At 41.4% G+C, this 14829-nt stretch overlaps 2 protein-coding genes across 6 annotated transcripts in view; one reads left to right on the forward strand and one right to left on the reverse strand.

Moving 5' to 3' along the window:
* Positions 1 to 14349, reverse strand: part of ODAD2 (outer dynein arm docking complex subunit 2) — a 183409-nt gene extending 169060 nt beyond the window's left edge. For 2 of the 5 annotated variants that reach the window (XM_047865081.1, XM_047865080.1), the window contains exons 1-6: positions 14238 to 14349; positions 10948 to 11210; positions 4328 to 4485; positions 1961 to 2153; positions 1208 to 1314; positions 887 to 1023 (exon numbers count right to left, since the gene is read on the reverse strand). In XM_047865081.1, coding sequence (XP_047721037.1) covers positions 887 to 1023; positions 1208 to 1314; positions 1961 to 2153; positions 4328 to 4485; positions 10948 to 11171 — 819 coding nt within the window. In that variant the 5' untranslated portion in view covers positions 11172 to 11210; positions 14238 to 14349. Of the gene's footprint in view, positions 1 to 886; positions 1024 to 1207; positions 1315 to 1960; positions 2154 to 4215; positions 4486 to 10947; positions 11211 to 14237 lie in introns of those variants that run through there. The other 3 variants (XM_047865083.1, XM_047865082.1, XM_047865084.1) reach the window with 3 other exon arrangements.
* LOC125170528 (translation initiation factor IF-2-like) overlaps positions 14042 to 14829 on the forward strand; it is a 45544-nt gene continuing 44756 nt past the window's right edge. Inside the window, exon 1 of the mRNA XM_047867257.1 lies at positions 14042 to 14596. Within this exon, the coding sequence (XP_047723213.1) occupies positions 14042 to 14509 (468 nt within the window). The 3' untranslated portion in view covers positions 14510 to 14596. The remainder of the gene's footprint in view (positions 14597 to 14829) is intronic.

Here is a 14829-nt window from a genome sequence, read left to right on the forward strand (position 1 = left end):
AACAATTAGTTCTAGTTCCCAGGGTTTTCCCCTGTACTCTCGGAACCAGGCTCATTACGACCCCTCAGAAATACCATTATAAACCGACCAGGGTTCCATCTCCAAAGGTCTGGGTCTCAGCTCTGCCAGTTCTGCAAACATCCTCTGCTGAGCTCCCAAGGTACCAACACTAACTGGGCAATGCACTCCTCAGAGGTCTGGATGCCAGTTTCAGGGAGACCACCTGAGCTCAGAGGGGGCCAGCTTCTCCTGGAACTGACCATTCCTCAGAGTTGCGGGTCCCAGTTCTGTGCGGTCCCCCTTCTGAACTCCTAACACACCATTACCAATGTAAGCGGGGTCCACTCTTCACAGGTCTAAATCTCAGCTCTGGAAGGTCCATCTTCTGAGATCCTAAGCCACCAGCCCAGCCCAGCAGTTGGCCCCTCACCAGACATGTAGGTCCCAGCTTCATGGGGTACTTCCTCCAAGCTCCCACATTTTAGTGCCTCCCTTCCCTTTGTCCTCTCAACTCTTAGGGTAAAAGCTGTAGTTATTCCTTCTGTGTTACTTCCTTGCTCCTTTTCTGCCTCTTCTTTTCCCTAATACTTGTATAATTAATCAGGGAACTGATTAAGGAGGTTTTTGTTGTATAAAGTGGCACGGGCCCCTTTGGAGATCATTTCGTAGTCGATTGACTTAATGATCTGCAATGGGGAACACTGGGGCTAATTCTGAGGCAATTCTGGATTTGCCTGGCAAACTCATAGCAGGGGGATCTGCTTCAATCCCACAGAGCAGTATCGCATTTTCTGTGGTCATCAGGATTCAATCCTGGACACATGCCTGCGTTTACAGAGACTGAGCTAAGCACCAAAACCAACAGAGTTCTTAAAAAATTACTTACACCATTTAAAAATACTCCTTCTGCACTACAAGTAATGCACAGAGTTTCAACATCGTGTGGCTTCACCAGCACGTAACAAATTTCTCCATGAATTTGTCTCCAAGGTGGGGCTCTACATCCATTTGAAAATTCATAATCTGAAACCAATTAATAAGTTTCAGTCAATTAAAAGGAGCTCCTAAAAATATGTTGGCTTTAAAAAAATAAATATGATTAAAGTTTTAAGTTTTCATCTTTTCAAATATTCAATCCTAAGGTCGCTATTGAAGCATTTGGAAATAATTATATTTAACACAAAATGAAACTGAGAATAATATAAACCTGAGGTATAGCTGATAGATTCCAAGACAGTTTGTTCTCCTTTTCCTGAGAAATTTTTCAGCATTTCTATATCGTTCTTAACACTTGTGGGATTTAAACTTATTTCTCTGAAATAAATGGTAAGAAATTCATTTTGACACTTTAAAAGAGAACCTGCAGAAAGCACATGAAAACATTCCATTTTAGCGGGGGGGGGGGGGGGGGGGGATATTGTTTTTTATAGTTAAAATTGTGGTTAAATTACACAACAACAAAAATACTGCAGTTAATTTTAGCCATGTTGTAATCTGACAACACTGTCAAAACATCAGAGAATCAGTGACTCACGTTTAATGCAGCATTAAATGTACTCATTTAAATATTCACTTCGTTTCTTAGTGATAACACTATAATACCAGGAAAAAAACTAGAAAAATGAACAAGTTTTTAATCTTACAAACTCTACGTGATATTTGCATTATCATTCAATAATTTACCTAACAGCCTGAAGAGACTGAAAATAATAAGGTCGCTTCATGTCCTCAGAATTAGGCGAAACCCCACGGAAGACTTTAGCAATGCTGACTGCAAACTTTTAATTTTTAGTTTTAGAAATATTCATGCAATAAACTACAATCTTAATCCAATAAAATTTCACATGAAATCAATGGCAATAACGTCTATATTTTTTGTGTGTTTATGAAAAACCTCCGAAAGCACTTTTTGTAACTAATTTTTAGAGGTTTCTTTTTTTTTTTTTTTTTAAAGACTCACAGTGAAATATGTTTTAGAGAATGATTCAGGAGGTGCAGATCCAGTTGGCTGAGCAGCCTGGCGATCTTCATCTTAATCTCATTTTCAGAATCTTCACCTTTGGTAACTTTATCAAGGATGTTTACCGTGGATGTGTCTTCTTTCATTGTATTATAATCTAAACCCAGGATTTTTGCTACAGGATCTCTGTTAGCTGACCAAAAAATAAACAAAAATGATCCTCTTGTCTTCTGTTACAAGAAACATAGACTAACAAATCCTTTGAAGCCCACCCAAATGTGTTTCTTTCATTAAGCTTTCTCTGATGGACTCCATTTGAATTGATCTCTACTTCTCAGATTCTACTATAGTAGGAACTCTCTTGCACTCGTTGGGATGTCCTGCCTTGTATTGTAACATCATTAGTTACGTCACCTCTCTAATAAGACAAAGACCAAGACCTTTTCTTTTTTTTTGTTGACTGTGGGGCATTGTCCAGCATGGGCATTCAATTAATATACTCAGAATTGATTTGAAGATAGGGAAATACTGGTCTCCTTAGAAGAATCATCACTAGAACTGTGTGTCTATGTGTGTGTGTGTGTGTGCGCACGTGCACCAGTGCATTCACAAATGCTTTCTTTCCAAGAGAGTGTGTTTCTCTTAGTCTACAGATCCACTGCCCGTCTTCTCCACCTGTTCAAACTGCTCCTATTTTCAATGCCTTTTGATGTTAGAGTTGGAAAAACACTGGCCAGTACTTATGCACATACCAAAGTTACAGTGAAAACCTGAAACACCAATGCACGATCAAGGCTGACACAGGTGTGAAAGTCGAACTTAGAGATGCTGAAAACAGGATTTGGGAAAAGCCAAAGAACCATGTAGTTTCAAACAAGGAAGAAAGTGGCAAAGCCTTATCTGGAAAGGAGGAATTCAAGTAAGATGAAGTATGGATGCATTTGGACAGGGAGGGGAAAAGGCCTATGGAACTAGTTCAGAAAGCTTGACCTGATTGAAATGAAGAGAGCACAGGGATCACATGAACTCTGCAACAGGAAGGGGACTAGGGCACCAGAAAATAGCAGAAAAGGCTTAGGACCTCTTAGAAAAGACCACCTCAGGGGAGGGGCAGGGGAAGGAGATCTAGGAATCATCCACCGATTGAGCATCTCAACTTATCACCAGTATGGTGGTCATTTCATAAAGACTCATGAAAAAAAGGTACTAGATGAATTCTGCGGAAAGACACAAACCTGATCCCCAAATTGCTGTGCACCATGGAATTTGGACCCAAAACTAAGGGTTGTATCTAGAACTCCCACGGAAAGGACAAAATGCAGCAAAAGATTCATATGTAGCCAAACTAGATATATAGCAGCCAGTCTATGTATTATGTTCATATATTAAGTTGAATTTAATGCTATTAATGACCTTCCTGAATTCAGCTTTACTCTCAAGATTTTATTCCTCTTCAGCAGAGTAGTTTGATGTATAGATAGCCTAATAAAGAAGAGTAGGCAAGAGATAAAAAAGAGGCTGCTGCCCTGAGGTTCGTATCTTAAAGAAATTTTTTTTTTTTTAAAAAGATCATCTTCCTACCTCACAGCAGTAGACACAGCAAAGAACGACAGGAGGCAGAACCCAGGCACCTTATGCTTAGGACCTTCTAGTCACACGATTCCAAAGAAGCAAACCATGTATACAGCATCTTTATCTACTGTTAGATATTTGTCTACTCATGAGAAAAATCTGGAGTACAATTATGGCAGGCAATTGATTGCATTCTTTTAGCATGTTAGATGATTAGACAAGGATGAAAATCTTCATCCGTAATGGAGACGAAAAATATTTCCCATCGAATGAATGTAACTATTCACACAAGGCCGTGCAGCTCACAATGGAGTAGGGCTGAGACTAATGGACAGTGAGATTATTATGAGCCAATTCTGCTAAAAGAAGAGTCTACATTCATTTTAAGGGAAACAAATCATCATCCATCACAGCAGTACTGAGAGTAGAGTGTGGATTCCGGTGCTGGCCCTTCTAATCCGTCTTCTCTCCTGTGTGGACCTCAAAGGCTAGAGTCCTCTGGTCTTTACAGAAGCTAGGAAGCCTGTCTTTAAACCACACATGAAAATTAGAAGAAGGTTTCTAGTGGTAAATAAAGTATTAAGGCCTTTCATTTTAAAGTAGAAATTTGATATAAGCATTAACATTCAGCCAAGAAAAAATAATGACTTTTTTATGAAGTTGAACACAGGAATTTTTTTTACCTTTTAGGTTACAGAACTTTGTCCAGGAGACTGTAACAAATGATCCCCTCCCCACCACTACCGAGGTTATGTTTCTAAAAGTTCAAATCATAGACTGGAGTATAAATGTCACCTTCAACACACGCCTGTGCTTCCTTCAGCTTTGTATCTTTGGCAATAAGTAAAAAACGTGACAGCTGCCCAAAGTTCCTGATTTTAATGTGAGGTACAGAGAGAAACAGCAAAGGCTGTCCATTTTCATCCACTTCTTCCGATTTGACTGTTGTTTCACTATAACACGAAAACAAAAAAGAAAACTTAAAGTTACCTGGATGCTAGTGAAGTTAAGTGGAAGACATTTTGATGAACTATTCCTATGTCTCATTATAAAACACAGAATATAAATGCTGCATGTTAGAAGCTCATCTCCTTTCCTACTTTGTACACACTCAGACCCTTAAATTCTCAGCCTTATTAGCAACCATAGTGAGCAACACAATAGATCCAGGAAGAAAATGGTAAGCAATTTCTTGAATACCTTCATGAACTCATGGTTTTTGTTTTTGTTTTTCTAACAATGTGTCAGACATATTTAAAAAAAAATCACTGGTTCTACAGGACCATTCATGTTTTGGGGATTTCTAATGTTATACTATTTATAAAATTTACACCACACTAATTAGTGGTTAGACATTTTCTTGGCTACTCTGTGTTTCTGAACAAAAAACTATGAAAAAAAGACAAACTAGATCCCATCTGTGGATTGCTTTCCCACTCCAAACCCCCTAATTTGGTTTACTTTTGGATAATAAGCAGTTTTTCTAAATGGACTTTTCCTGATCAGAAATTACTGGGTCTCCTAGATTTGTGTTTCTGTCCATTTTAATTATTTTTTAGGTTGGCATTTAAAAAATATTAAGATATTTTTGTGGCAGTGATATTTCTGTAGATTTCTACCACTTACAACATTAACTAAACTGCTTAGGTTTTTATTATATACTGATATCCCTGGTAAAGCTGCTTTCATCTTAGGACCTGATCTAACATATTTTAAATTGGAATGCAGATAAACAGATGTGAAATGTTGCCAGTTCATTAGAAAAAGTAAACCTGAAAGACTCAGATTACCTGCCACTACAGCACTATTTCATTAGGACATAAACAAGAAGACAGAAACTATGGGGAGCAGAACAGTGGCACCCCACAGATGTCTACATCCTAATCCTGAAACCCATAAATGTGTTATCTTACATGGCAAAGGAGAACTTTGCAGATGGGTAAAGTTAAGGATCTTGAGATGGGAAGACTATTCTGGAATATGCAGGAGGGTCAAGTCAGAGAAGCCGATGTGACATGGAAATAGAGGTCAGAGCAACACAGAGCCAGGAGCCAAGGAGCAATGTGGGTGGATTCCAGAAGCTGGAAGAGGCAAGAATGGATCTTCCTTCAGCCCCCAGAAGGAATACAGGCCTGCCGACACCTTGATTTTAACCCTACAGACTCATTTTAGACTTTTCACTTCCAGAACTGTAAGAAATTAAATCTGTGTTGTGTTAGGCCATTAGGTGTGTGATAATTTGTTATAGCAGCAACAGGAGGCTAATACAGGAACTTTCATCAGTCTTGCCCATAGCTCTATGTGCAGGAACTTACGTAGTAACTGCACACAGAAGGTGCTTGATAAATAGAGGAGGAATAAATGAATGAAAGATTTCTAGACTGATTGGTGACAGGTGTTGTTTACAAAATGTGTGTTTTCTCTAACATAAAGCTTTTGGAATAGTGTCTCTAGGACTGGATTGATATTTCTTAAAGTTTTGTACGGGGCTGGACACTCGTGCTAAGTGGATGATGACAAGACTAAGTTATAAGCCAACTGAATGCCAACAATATCAAGCCACTGAACTCAAGAAGGTGAAACTGCTGGTGAGAAACTGGAAGTCAAGGGCACAGGACACATTTTTCCTTGCTCCCACCAGTTGAAACCTGTAACTCAACAGAGCGGTAGGAAGTAAAATGTCAGCTATAGGGAGGATGTAGAAGAGCAGGTTTGTCTCTGGGTTCACAGTTTCTAACACCCAGAGAAAGAGCTCTTAGAAAGAAAAACAATGCACCCACCTCATGACGTCAAGAAGAATGTGCTGTAGGGATGCTTGGGTGGCTCAGTTGGTTAAGTATCTGACTTCTGATTTCTGCTCAAGTCATGATCTCGGGGTTCGTGGGATTGAGACCCATGTTGGGTTCTGTGCTGGCAGTGCAGAGCCTGCTTGGGATTCTCTCTCTCTCTCTCTCTCTCTCTCTCTCCTTTTCTCTCTGTCCCTCCCTCCTCTCATCTCTCAAGATAAATAAACTTAAAAGAAAAGAAGAATGTGCTATAGGGGCACGTCGGTGGCTCAGTTGGTTAACCATCCGACTTTGCCTCAGGTCATGATCTTGTGGTTCATGAGTTTAAGCCCTGCATTGGACTCTCGGCTGTCAGCACAGAGCCCACTTCAGATCCTCTGTCCTTCTCTGGCTTTGCCCCTCCTCCACTTGCACTCGCCCTCTCTCTCAAAAATAAATTTAAAAAACATTAAAAAAAAAAAAGACAAATGTGATAAAAATGAAATCCACTGACCTGATCAAAAGACTTTTACACTGGAACTGTAGAAGGGACGCAGAAATACAATAGCTTATACTATAAAGTGAGAGAGCAGGAAAATATCTCATTTACTTCATCCCTAGTGTCTAAGACACAGTAATTACTCAATAAATGAGTCTAAATAGTAGCAAGGGAAATAAGACCATACTTGAGAAACTAGTTAGCAATTCTCAGGTAAGAGAAACAAAGAGCTCAAAAATCAATGTTATGGCCATTGATCTTATTACCATGACTTAGAAATTTTACCAAAACATAATAATTATTGTCTCATAAAACAATATTTTGACAGGAGATCATGTAATTGAGCCTTCATGACACTGATAAGATGACTAGAACAAAAAAGCAAAAGGATTAAACAATGCCCATTCCCAAGGAGTATTGGTAAATAAGCAATAAAAAAAGATGCTTGTGGAGATTCATAAAAGAGAAAAGTAAAGTAGGAACAAGGAAGGTACCAATTGTGAGGGAAGTGTACAGGACAGGGGGAAAAGGGCCAGTACTAGGAACCCGACTTCTCACCCACACACAACTCTTACCGGAAGAGAACTGTATCCCAAATCAGACACATCCCTGAGATGGCAGAGAGACATTCACAACTGAAATACCACAATATTAAAGCTGACATCATTCAAAGATCAGAGTTCTACCAAAGAAGGAGAGAAAAGAACAGGTAATAACATTGTCACTAAGTGGTTTTGAGTGCTTATCGAATCTGGAAGTTTCCCAAGCTATATTCTAATGAGTCAAAGCACCTCAGCTCTGTGAACCACCAACAGATGGTGTTGATCATCGGAGGGTGTCATTTGTCCTTAGCTTCCAGTGGACTTGGGCTTCATGCTGAGGTATCTTAGAGAGATTATTAATCTCATCCTGCCTGATAAGAACAAAGCAATTGAGAATGGTAATACAAGGAGACTTCTGATTTCCATTAAAATGAAAGTGGAGCTCTTTTCTCCAAAACACTGAACACGGAAGGATGATGACAAATGTTATTACAGGATGAAGAGCCGTACGTTGGAAATGATTCTAAAGGAAAAGAATGAGTCATCTAACATGTGGAAAGTGCTGTGCCCATCTACTCAGTAATGATCTGCACAAAAGAAGGTAGTTGATGAAATGTGAAACCTGTGCAGTGTGTGACAGTGCAGATCAGTTTCAGCGTCAGATGCCTGTCAGCCTAATTTAGAAGAAGGCTCAGCAAACTTTTTATTGACGGCTACAAAGAGTGAATTTGGAGATGGACAACATCAAATAAGAAATGAAGCCACAGTATAAGCATATTCCCCAAATATCTGCAGAGATCAATGAAAGAGGATAGCTTACTTACTCCAACAGACTTTCCATGCAGATAAAAGTGATGTTTTGGAACAAGAGGCTGAGAAGATGTATATTCCCAAGAAGAGGAGTCTGTCTAAATATTCTAAAATACTCAAGAATACTCCTGTTTGGCAGAAACCCATCCAGAGACGCCAAGCTCCAAGTCTTTATGATGACTTAGGTATTTATATCTACATGGACTTACAGACCTGAATCCCACCTGGAAGGAAAGCAGCTTCCCCCCTTTAAATAAGTGAATAAAAGGTGTCCTATGGGCCAGCAGTTAAGCAAGAAGAGTACATGTGAACCAAAGGGGAAAGAATGAGGCAGCTGGGGCTGTTTTAACAATGCATTCTTCTAGCCATTGAAGGCATCTCTGGTTTACAGGACTTGTCTTTGTTGCTATAGATATGGCATCACAAGTGGCTATGGCTGCTGACAGTTCTTTGGTTTGAGGGATGGAGCAAGGGCTCACATCAAGACTTGGATGTGAAAGCACTTGGTATTTTCCATTACTACCAAAATCTCAGCTGTGTTCTCCACCTTCTTCAGGATAATCAGTACCCACCTGGTTCTCATCAAGCCACGAAGGCATGGTTTCCCTCAGATACAACAAGGGCTACTATCAGACCCTTCTTCTTCCTTCCAACATCAAAGATATTATTAATATGGGTCAGAAAGAAGACCAATGAGTAAAAAAACTGGCCCAAGGAAAAGCTGCCTTGTAAGTCTGACAGGAGAAAGACAGGACACACGTGGTATCAAGATGTCGAAACATCCTGCTTAAGAGGGAACACTGTACATAAAGACTGTATGGAGAGGTGTAACAATGGAAATAGCGCAAGAGAAACTGGATGAGGATAAAGACAGAGAAATAATGATATGATTGAGATGTGTGTGCTTAGGTGCCCACCTAAGGAGGTCACAGACGTGGCCATGCGTGTACTTGGAACACAGAGTAAGTACAGAGGCAAGATACAAGGATACTCTTGATACTCTTCTGACATCTGCTTTAAGTATCTTTGTATGGCAGCACCTGGCTGGCTCAGTTGGTTAAGTGTCTAACTTCGGCTCAGGTCACAATCTCACGGCTTGTGGATTCGAGCCCCTTGTCAGGCTCTGTGCCGACAGCTCAGAGGGAATCTCCCTCTCTCTCTTCCCCTCCCCTGCTCACACTCTGTCTCTCTCAAAAATAAATAATAAATAAGTAAAAAATAAGTAAATAAATAAATCCATGTTTGTACTAAGTAGCCCACATGTTTTTCAACTGTATGGTTTTGCACATGAGTTCATCTTCAAAGGTTAGAAAAAACAGTGTGTGACACTATATTAAACTTAAGTGGGAGCAATAAATAATGACAAATGCTTTGAGAGGAAGTGACCTCTCACAGTTGGAAATCAAATACATTTGGGGCACCTGGGTGGCTCAGTTGGTTAAGCAGCTGACTTCGGCTCAGGTCATGATCTCATGGTGTGTGAGTTCAAGGCCGACATTGGGCTCTGTGCTGACAGCTAAGAGCCTGAAGCCTGTTTCCGATTTTGTGTCCCCCTCTCTCTACCCCTCCCCTACTCACGCTCAGTCTCTGTCTCTCAAAAACGAATAAATGCTAGAAAAGAATTTCAGAAATCAAACATAATTAATAAAAAAAAGACTTCAGGAAATTCAGGAGAAGGTAAAGCATAACAGCAGAACCAAAACACTCCAGAGACACAGTTCAAGAATGGTTTTCAGTTCCAAAAATGAAATTCTGAGTTTATGCTCACAAATAATCCTAAAGGGGAAAAATGAAAAAGGCATCTACAGGAAGCTTCGGCTGGTTAGTGACCTGTTTTTGATAAGGTCAGACTTTAAAAGTTCATGTGCAAACATGAAGGAGGATCAGAATGCCTGAAGTAGAAAATACACTGAAGCTGACCAAAATGACAAAAATTATTTACATATGTATATGTAAATTCATCATGTGTAATTACAATATAATCACACTTATATAAATACATATACATTTTACTCATGTTCACAAGAGCTAAGTTGACAGCCCCCTGTTTGAGGTGGATGTAGAATTTTTTTGTTAGTCTCAGATTTGGAAGGTTCTCATTTGAAGACAATGCCAATTGTCAAAAAAAAACCTCTCCCACAAACTGAACAAAATTTACCACTCTCACTCTGCTACCCCAGGGATTAATATATTTAAACACCAGTAGGGATCTTATTCATATCAGAGGTCACAAAACCAATGCCTGTAGGCACCTGTACGGTCATATGAATGAGCTGGAAAGCCCAGACATAAAGCAACAGCAAATGTTGGAGTGTGGTGACCTGGAGAATGCATCCTGTATCAAAATAAATTCAACTTCAAACTTAAAAAATTAGATGGGATATGGGATGACTGGGTGGCTCAGCCAGTTGAGCATCCCACTCTTGATTTTGGCTCAGGTCATGATCTCACAGTTCATGAGATCAAGCCCCATGCTGGGCTCTACACTGACAGTGGGGCACCTGCTTGGGATTCTCTCTCTCTGTCCCTCCTCCACTTGTGCATAAGTGCACACACACGCTCTCTCTCAAAATAAATAACTAAACATTAAAAAAAAATAAAAAATAAAAATTAGATGACTGGTGTGTTGGCCAAACAAAATTGTCTCAGATTTCACCCGAGCGCCTTCTGCTTGCAGTCCCTGGGTCAGCATATTTCTGAGATTCAGAGATGTTAAATTATTTGCCCCAAGCCTACAACCAATCGATAGAAATATGTACAATGAAGATATTAAATTCCAGAAGCAATTCACTGGCTTACCCGACAATATAACCTGATTCAAATGCCGAGGGGTCCAAGTCTGTTTTCCATTCGAGTGGTTCTACAAAAACATATCTTGCCTCCTGGGGATATTTGTAGATAAAGCTCTCCACAAACATCATAATTTCTTTCAATATTGCTTCATTGAGAGGAGTAATTTCCAAGGTTCTGGTCCCGTATCCGGCAGCGGTCCACTGCGCCGACCTGGTCAGCGCCACGCCCATAGTATCAGTCAATGCTCAAACCTGAGCCTAGCACACACTCTGCCGAGTAAAAAGAGTTAGACACAGAGGACTGCGGCCACCTTGTCTCTGGAACATTTTCACTTTCAAGCAATCCAACTCACATTCTGCTTCTTAATCTTCAAGGCTGATTTTTAAATCATCAAATTATACTTTTAATGCAATAAAAACAGTTCATTTTCACTGAACCAACTCTATGTAAAACTGACTAGTACTTGGATTTTCCCATACCTGTCTGCCCTGAGGTGAATAACTTTCTCATTTCCCTGGGCCTAAGATAGAAAGTTCAAGTAACCGGAAACAAGAAAACAGAAAAAGAAAAAACTCCAAGAGTAGAAGGAAGACCTAGCGGAGGTTGGCCTCAAGGCCTTTGGTTCTCAGGTCTGCCGGAGCTGGAGGCTAAGTGAGCAATGCTCTTCCGGGCTGGACTGCTCATCATTTGGAACTGTGCCATTAAACTGAACTGTTATTCTTTTTTTTTTTTAATGTTTTATTTTATTTTTTTGAGAGACAGAGTGCGAGCAGGAGAGGGGCGGAGAGAGAGGGAGACACAGAATCCAAAGCAGGCTCCAGGTTCTGAGTTGTCCGCACAGGGTCTGACACAGGGCTCAAATCCATGAACCGTGAGATCATGACCTGAGTTGAAGTCGGATGCTCAACCAACTGAGCCACCCAGACGCCCCGTGACTTTCTTTTTAAAAGGTAACATTATGTGTAACATTAAATAGAGCCAAGTTAGAAAGCAAGTTCTGACCCTAATTGTGAAGATTCAAGGCTTTTTTCCCGGATAATCCATACTTGTTTGCTTTCTCCTAAAAGTGATCATGAAAGCCTTCCTTCCAGAATACTAAAATGGTTATAAAGTTAAATATAAAATATAATTAGCTTCCCCCCCCCCCCATAATTACTACTAAACCTCAGAAGTGGTTTTAGTAAAAACCAAGAGTCTACAGAAATGACTTGGAGATTTGGGCTTTGTACTGTATTAAATCTTGAAATCCGGTAACAGGACATCCAGATCAGTGGCTCTCAGCGAGGCAGTGCTCATAATACAGAAGAATTATAAAAGACACTTCATTATTGAAATGAAAGGGACATCACTGGCATTTAGTGATGAGGACTGAGAATGTTCCATGTCCTGCAATATGCATGACAGTCCTCAGAAGGAAGAATTTCACTACAATCTCCAGGCATCTAGTAAGTGGAAAACTTCAGGTAAGTAATACCTGCGCTCAGAACCTACTTCCACTTTGCAAATAATCACACTATTTTTTTTTCACAGTTTTAATATACACTAAATCCATCAGGATTGCAACTATCATATAAACCAAAGGAAGGCTGAACATACTTTGTTTTATATGGAATTTACTAATTTTATATGGAAGTGTACCAAAATGCTGGTACACCGTATACAGGCAACACCCTATACAGCACCTTGCCGGAAGACACTTTAACACGAGCTAAGAAATGCCAAAAGGGCTTCTTTTCATCATGATAAATTTTTATAGAAAAGTAAGTGTAACATATTTGAAATTTTCAAATTGTTTTTCTCAATCTGGTAAACCAGGAGCTGTGACAGTGAACAGGTTTCATTTGAGAAGGCTGGTTGGCAGAAGGTCTAAGAAAATCTCCAGGAAGGGGGACTAGGACAATCCAGGAGGCAAATAAAATATTATCAGAGGGGAAAAAGTGGAAGGAAATTCCGAACAAGACAAGAGGTATAAAAAGGCAAAAAAAAAAAAAAAAAAAAAAAAAAAAAAAAAAAAAGAGGTACTTTGCAGACTTGGCTGAATACATTTTAAAAAGAAAACAGGGTAATGTTTTTCATCAGAAATGTAAGAAATTTCTGATGGCTTAATTTACCAAAAGAACCAAAGCTACAGCATTTATTCCACTAACCCAGAGGTGTTAAAAAATGGTCAGTGTAACTCAGGTAAAAATAGAAAATGAACACTTTTTTTCCCTAAAACAAGCTACTCCCCAGCTTCTACCCATTGCCATCCAGGAGTTCTTTTGGCCTAAGAACCACGGTTACAACGAATACATGTCAATACATAGTACATGCCTTTGCATTAAGGTAAGTTTGTTTTTTTTTTTTTTACGTTTAACGGTTAAAAGGAAAAAAGTTTTTGTGCATGTGTTTGCATAGATCGAGAATCACATATTCATCTTCTCTAATTTTACTCATTTTCTCTACTAATCAAATCGATATAATACAATTTGTTTTTCTTTTTTAAGGGTTAGTTGCAAGCTTCTTGTATCATTAATAAAATGAAACACGTCCGTGAATAATGTCTGTAATACTTGAGCAAAAGCAAACCTGAATTCTCAATGAAGCTAAGGGAATTGTAAACATCCGCTCTAGGATCTAGAAATGTGGCTGGTAAGGTCGACTGGGAGTCTGTGCACACACTGGCATTTCTAGAATGATGAAGCTTCAGAAAAATGAAAATTTCAGAGAACTGGTATGAACAGGGCCCTGAATCAAAAACTACCTTCAAACCCTGTGTGAAAACACGCGATGATGGCACCAATCAGACCTGTGACAAGCGTTAGAGTTGAAGGCTAAGAAGTTTCTAGGGATGACGGGGTAGTGGAGACAGGAAGGAAGGGGCAGGCAGCGAAGGCTGGATAGCGAGGAGGGAGCAGAGCTGAACGGGCGGAGGGGAAAGGCGAAGAGGGAAAGAGGCGGGGAGGCGGCGGGAGAAACAGAACGGATTACAGAGGAGAGGTGGTCCCGGCAGGGAGGAGTGGGGGGCTCGGGGGCAAAGGAGCAGAAGGTGGCTGGGCAGGAGCAGGGTGTCCGCAGGGGGGGCAGGGGCTAAACGGGGGTGGGAGAGAGAAGGGGAGAGATGGATCTCAGTCCCGAGGGGAGGAAGGGCAGAGGCGAGAGAGACAGAAGCGGAGCCCGGAAAAGACCCCCATTTCTCGAACCACGCGGAAGGCGGCAAGGACCCCAGCGCGGAGCGAGCGCGAACTTCGGAACCCCGGCCGCAGGGGCGGCGGCGAGTCTCCGGTGGTCGCCCCGCGCCCACCAGCCGCACTCACCTGCAGCGCCCAGCTCCGCGCCCGCACTGCGCCCGGCGCCGCTCGCCGCGCACCCGCCTGTTGCTAGGACGCCAGTGAAACGCCCGGCGCCCGCGCAGAGCGTCGCCGCCCCGCGGAAGAAAGCTCTGAGCCCGCCCTCCGCGCCGCAGCTGCCTGCCGTGCGATCGCGTCCGGAGCCCGCCCAGACCACAGCCGCGTGCTCCCGGCGGCCCCGCGCGCCCGCCGCCCCGCCGCCGGCCCTGGTGGCGCCCGGCTTCGCGGGGTTTCGCTAACGCCTGCAGCCGCCGCGTCCCCTCCCTGGGAATAGTGTTATTCGACCTCCTTCTGCCAGGAGGACTCTCCCTGAATCACTCCACCAGGTGGGAAACGTTTACCTTAAAGAAGGCCACAGCAGTTAGGGGTTTGAGCAGCAAATCAATATGACCGGCAGCAAAGAGAAAATGTTCGTTAGAAACCCCGTTTTCGGGGTTTCCATAGGCTTCTGGACAGATGTTCTGTAATATTCCATAAGGTATTTATTCTATGCACCTTAAATCTCCGTGGAGTTCGCAAAATAGCGCAGAGCCTCTCAGGATATTTGAGGCCTGAGTGT

The sequence above is a fragment of the Prionailurus viverrinus genome, chromosome B4 (assembly GCF_022837055.1).
Source record: "Prionailurus viverrinus isolate Anna chromosome B4, UM_Priviv_1.0, whole genome shotgun sequence".
Classification (NCBI taxonomy): Eukaryota; Metazoa; Chordata; class Mammalia; order Carnivora; family Felidae; genus Prionailurus; species Prionailurus viverrinus.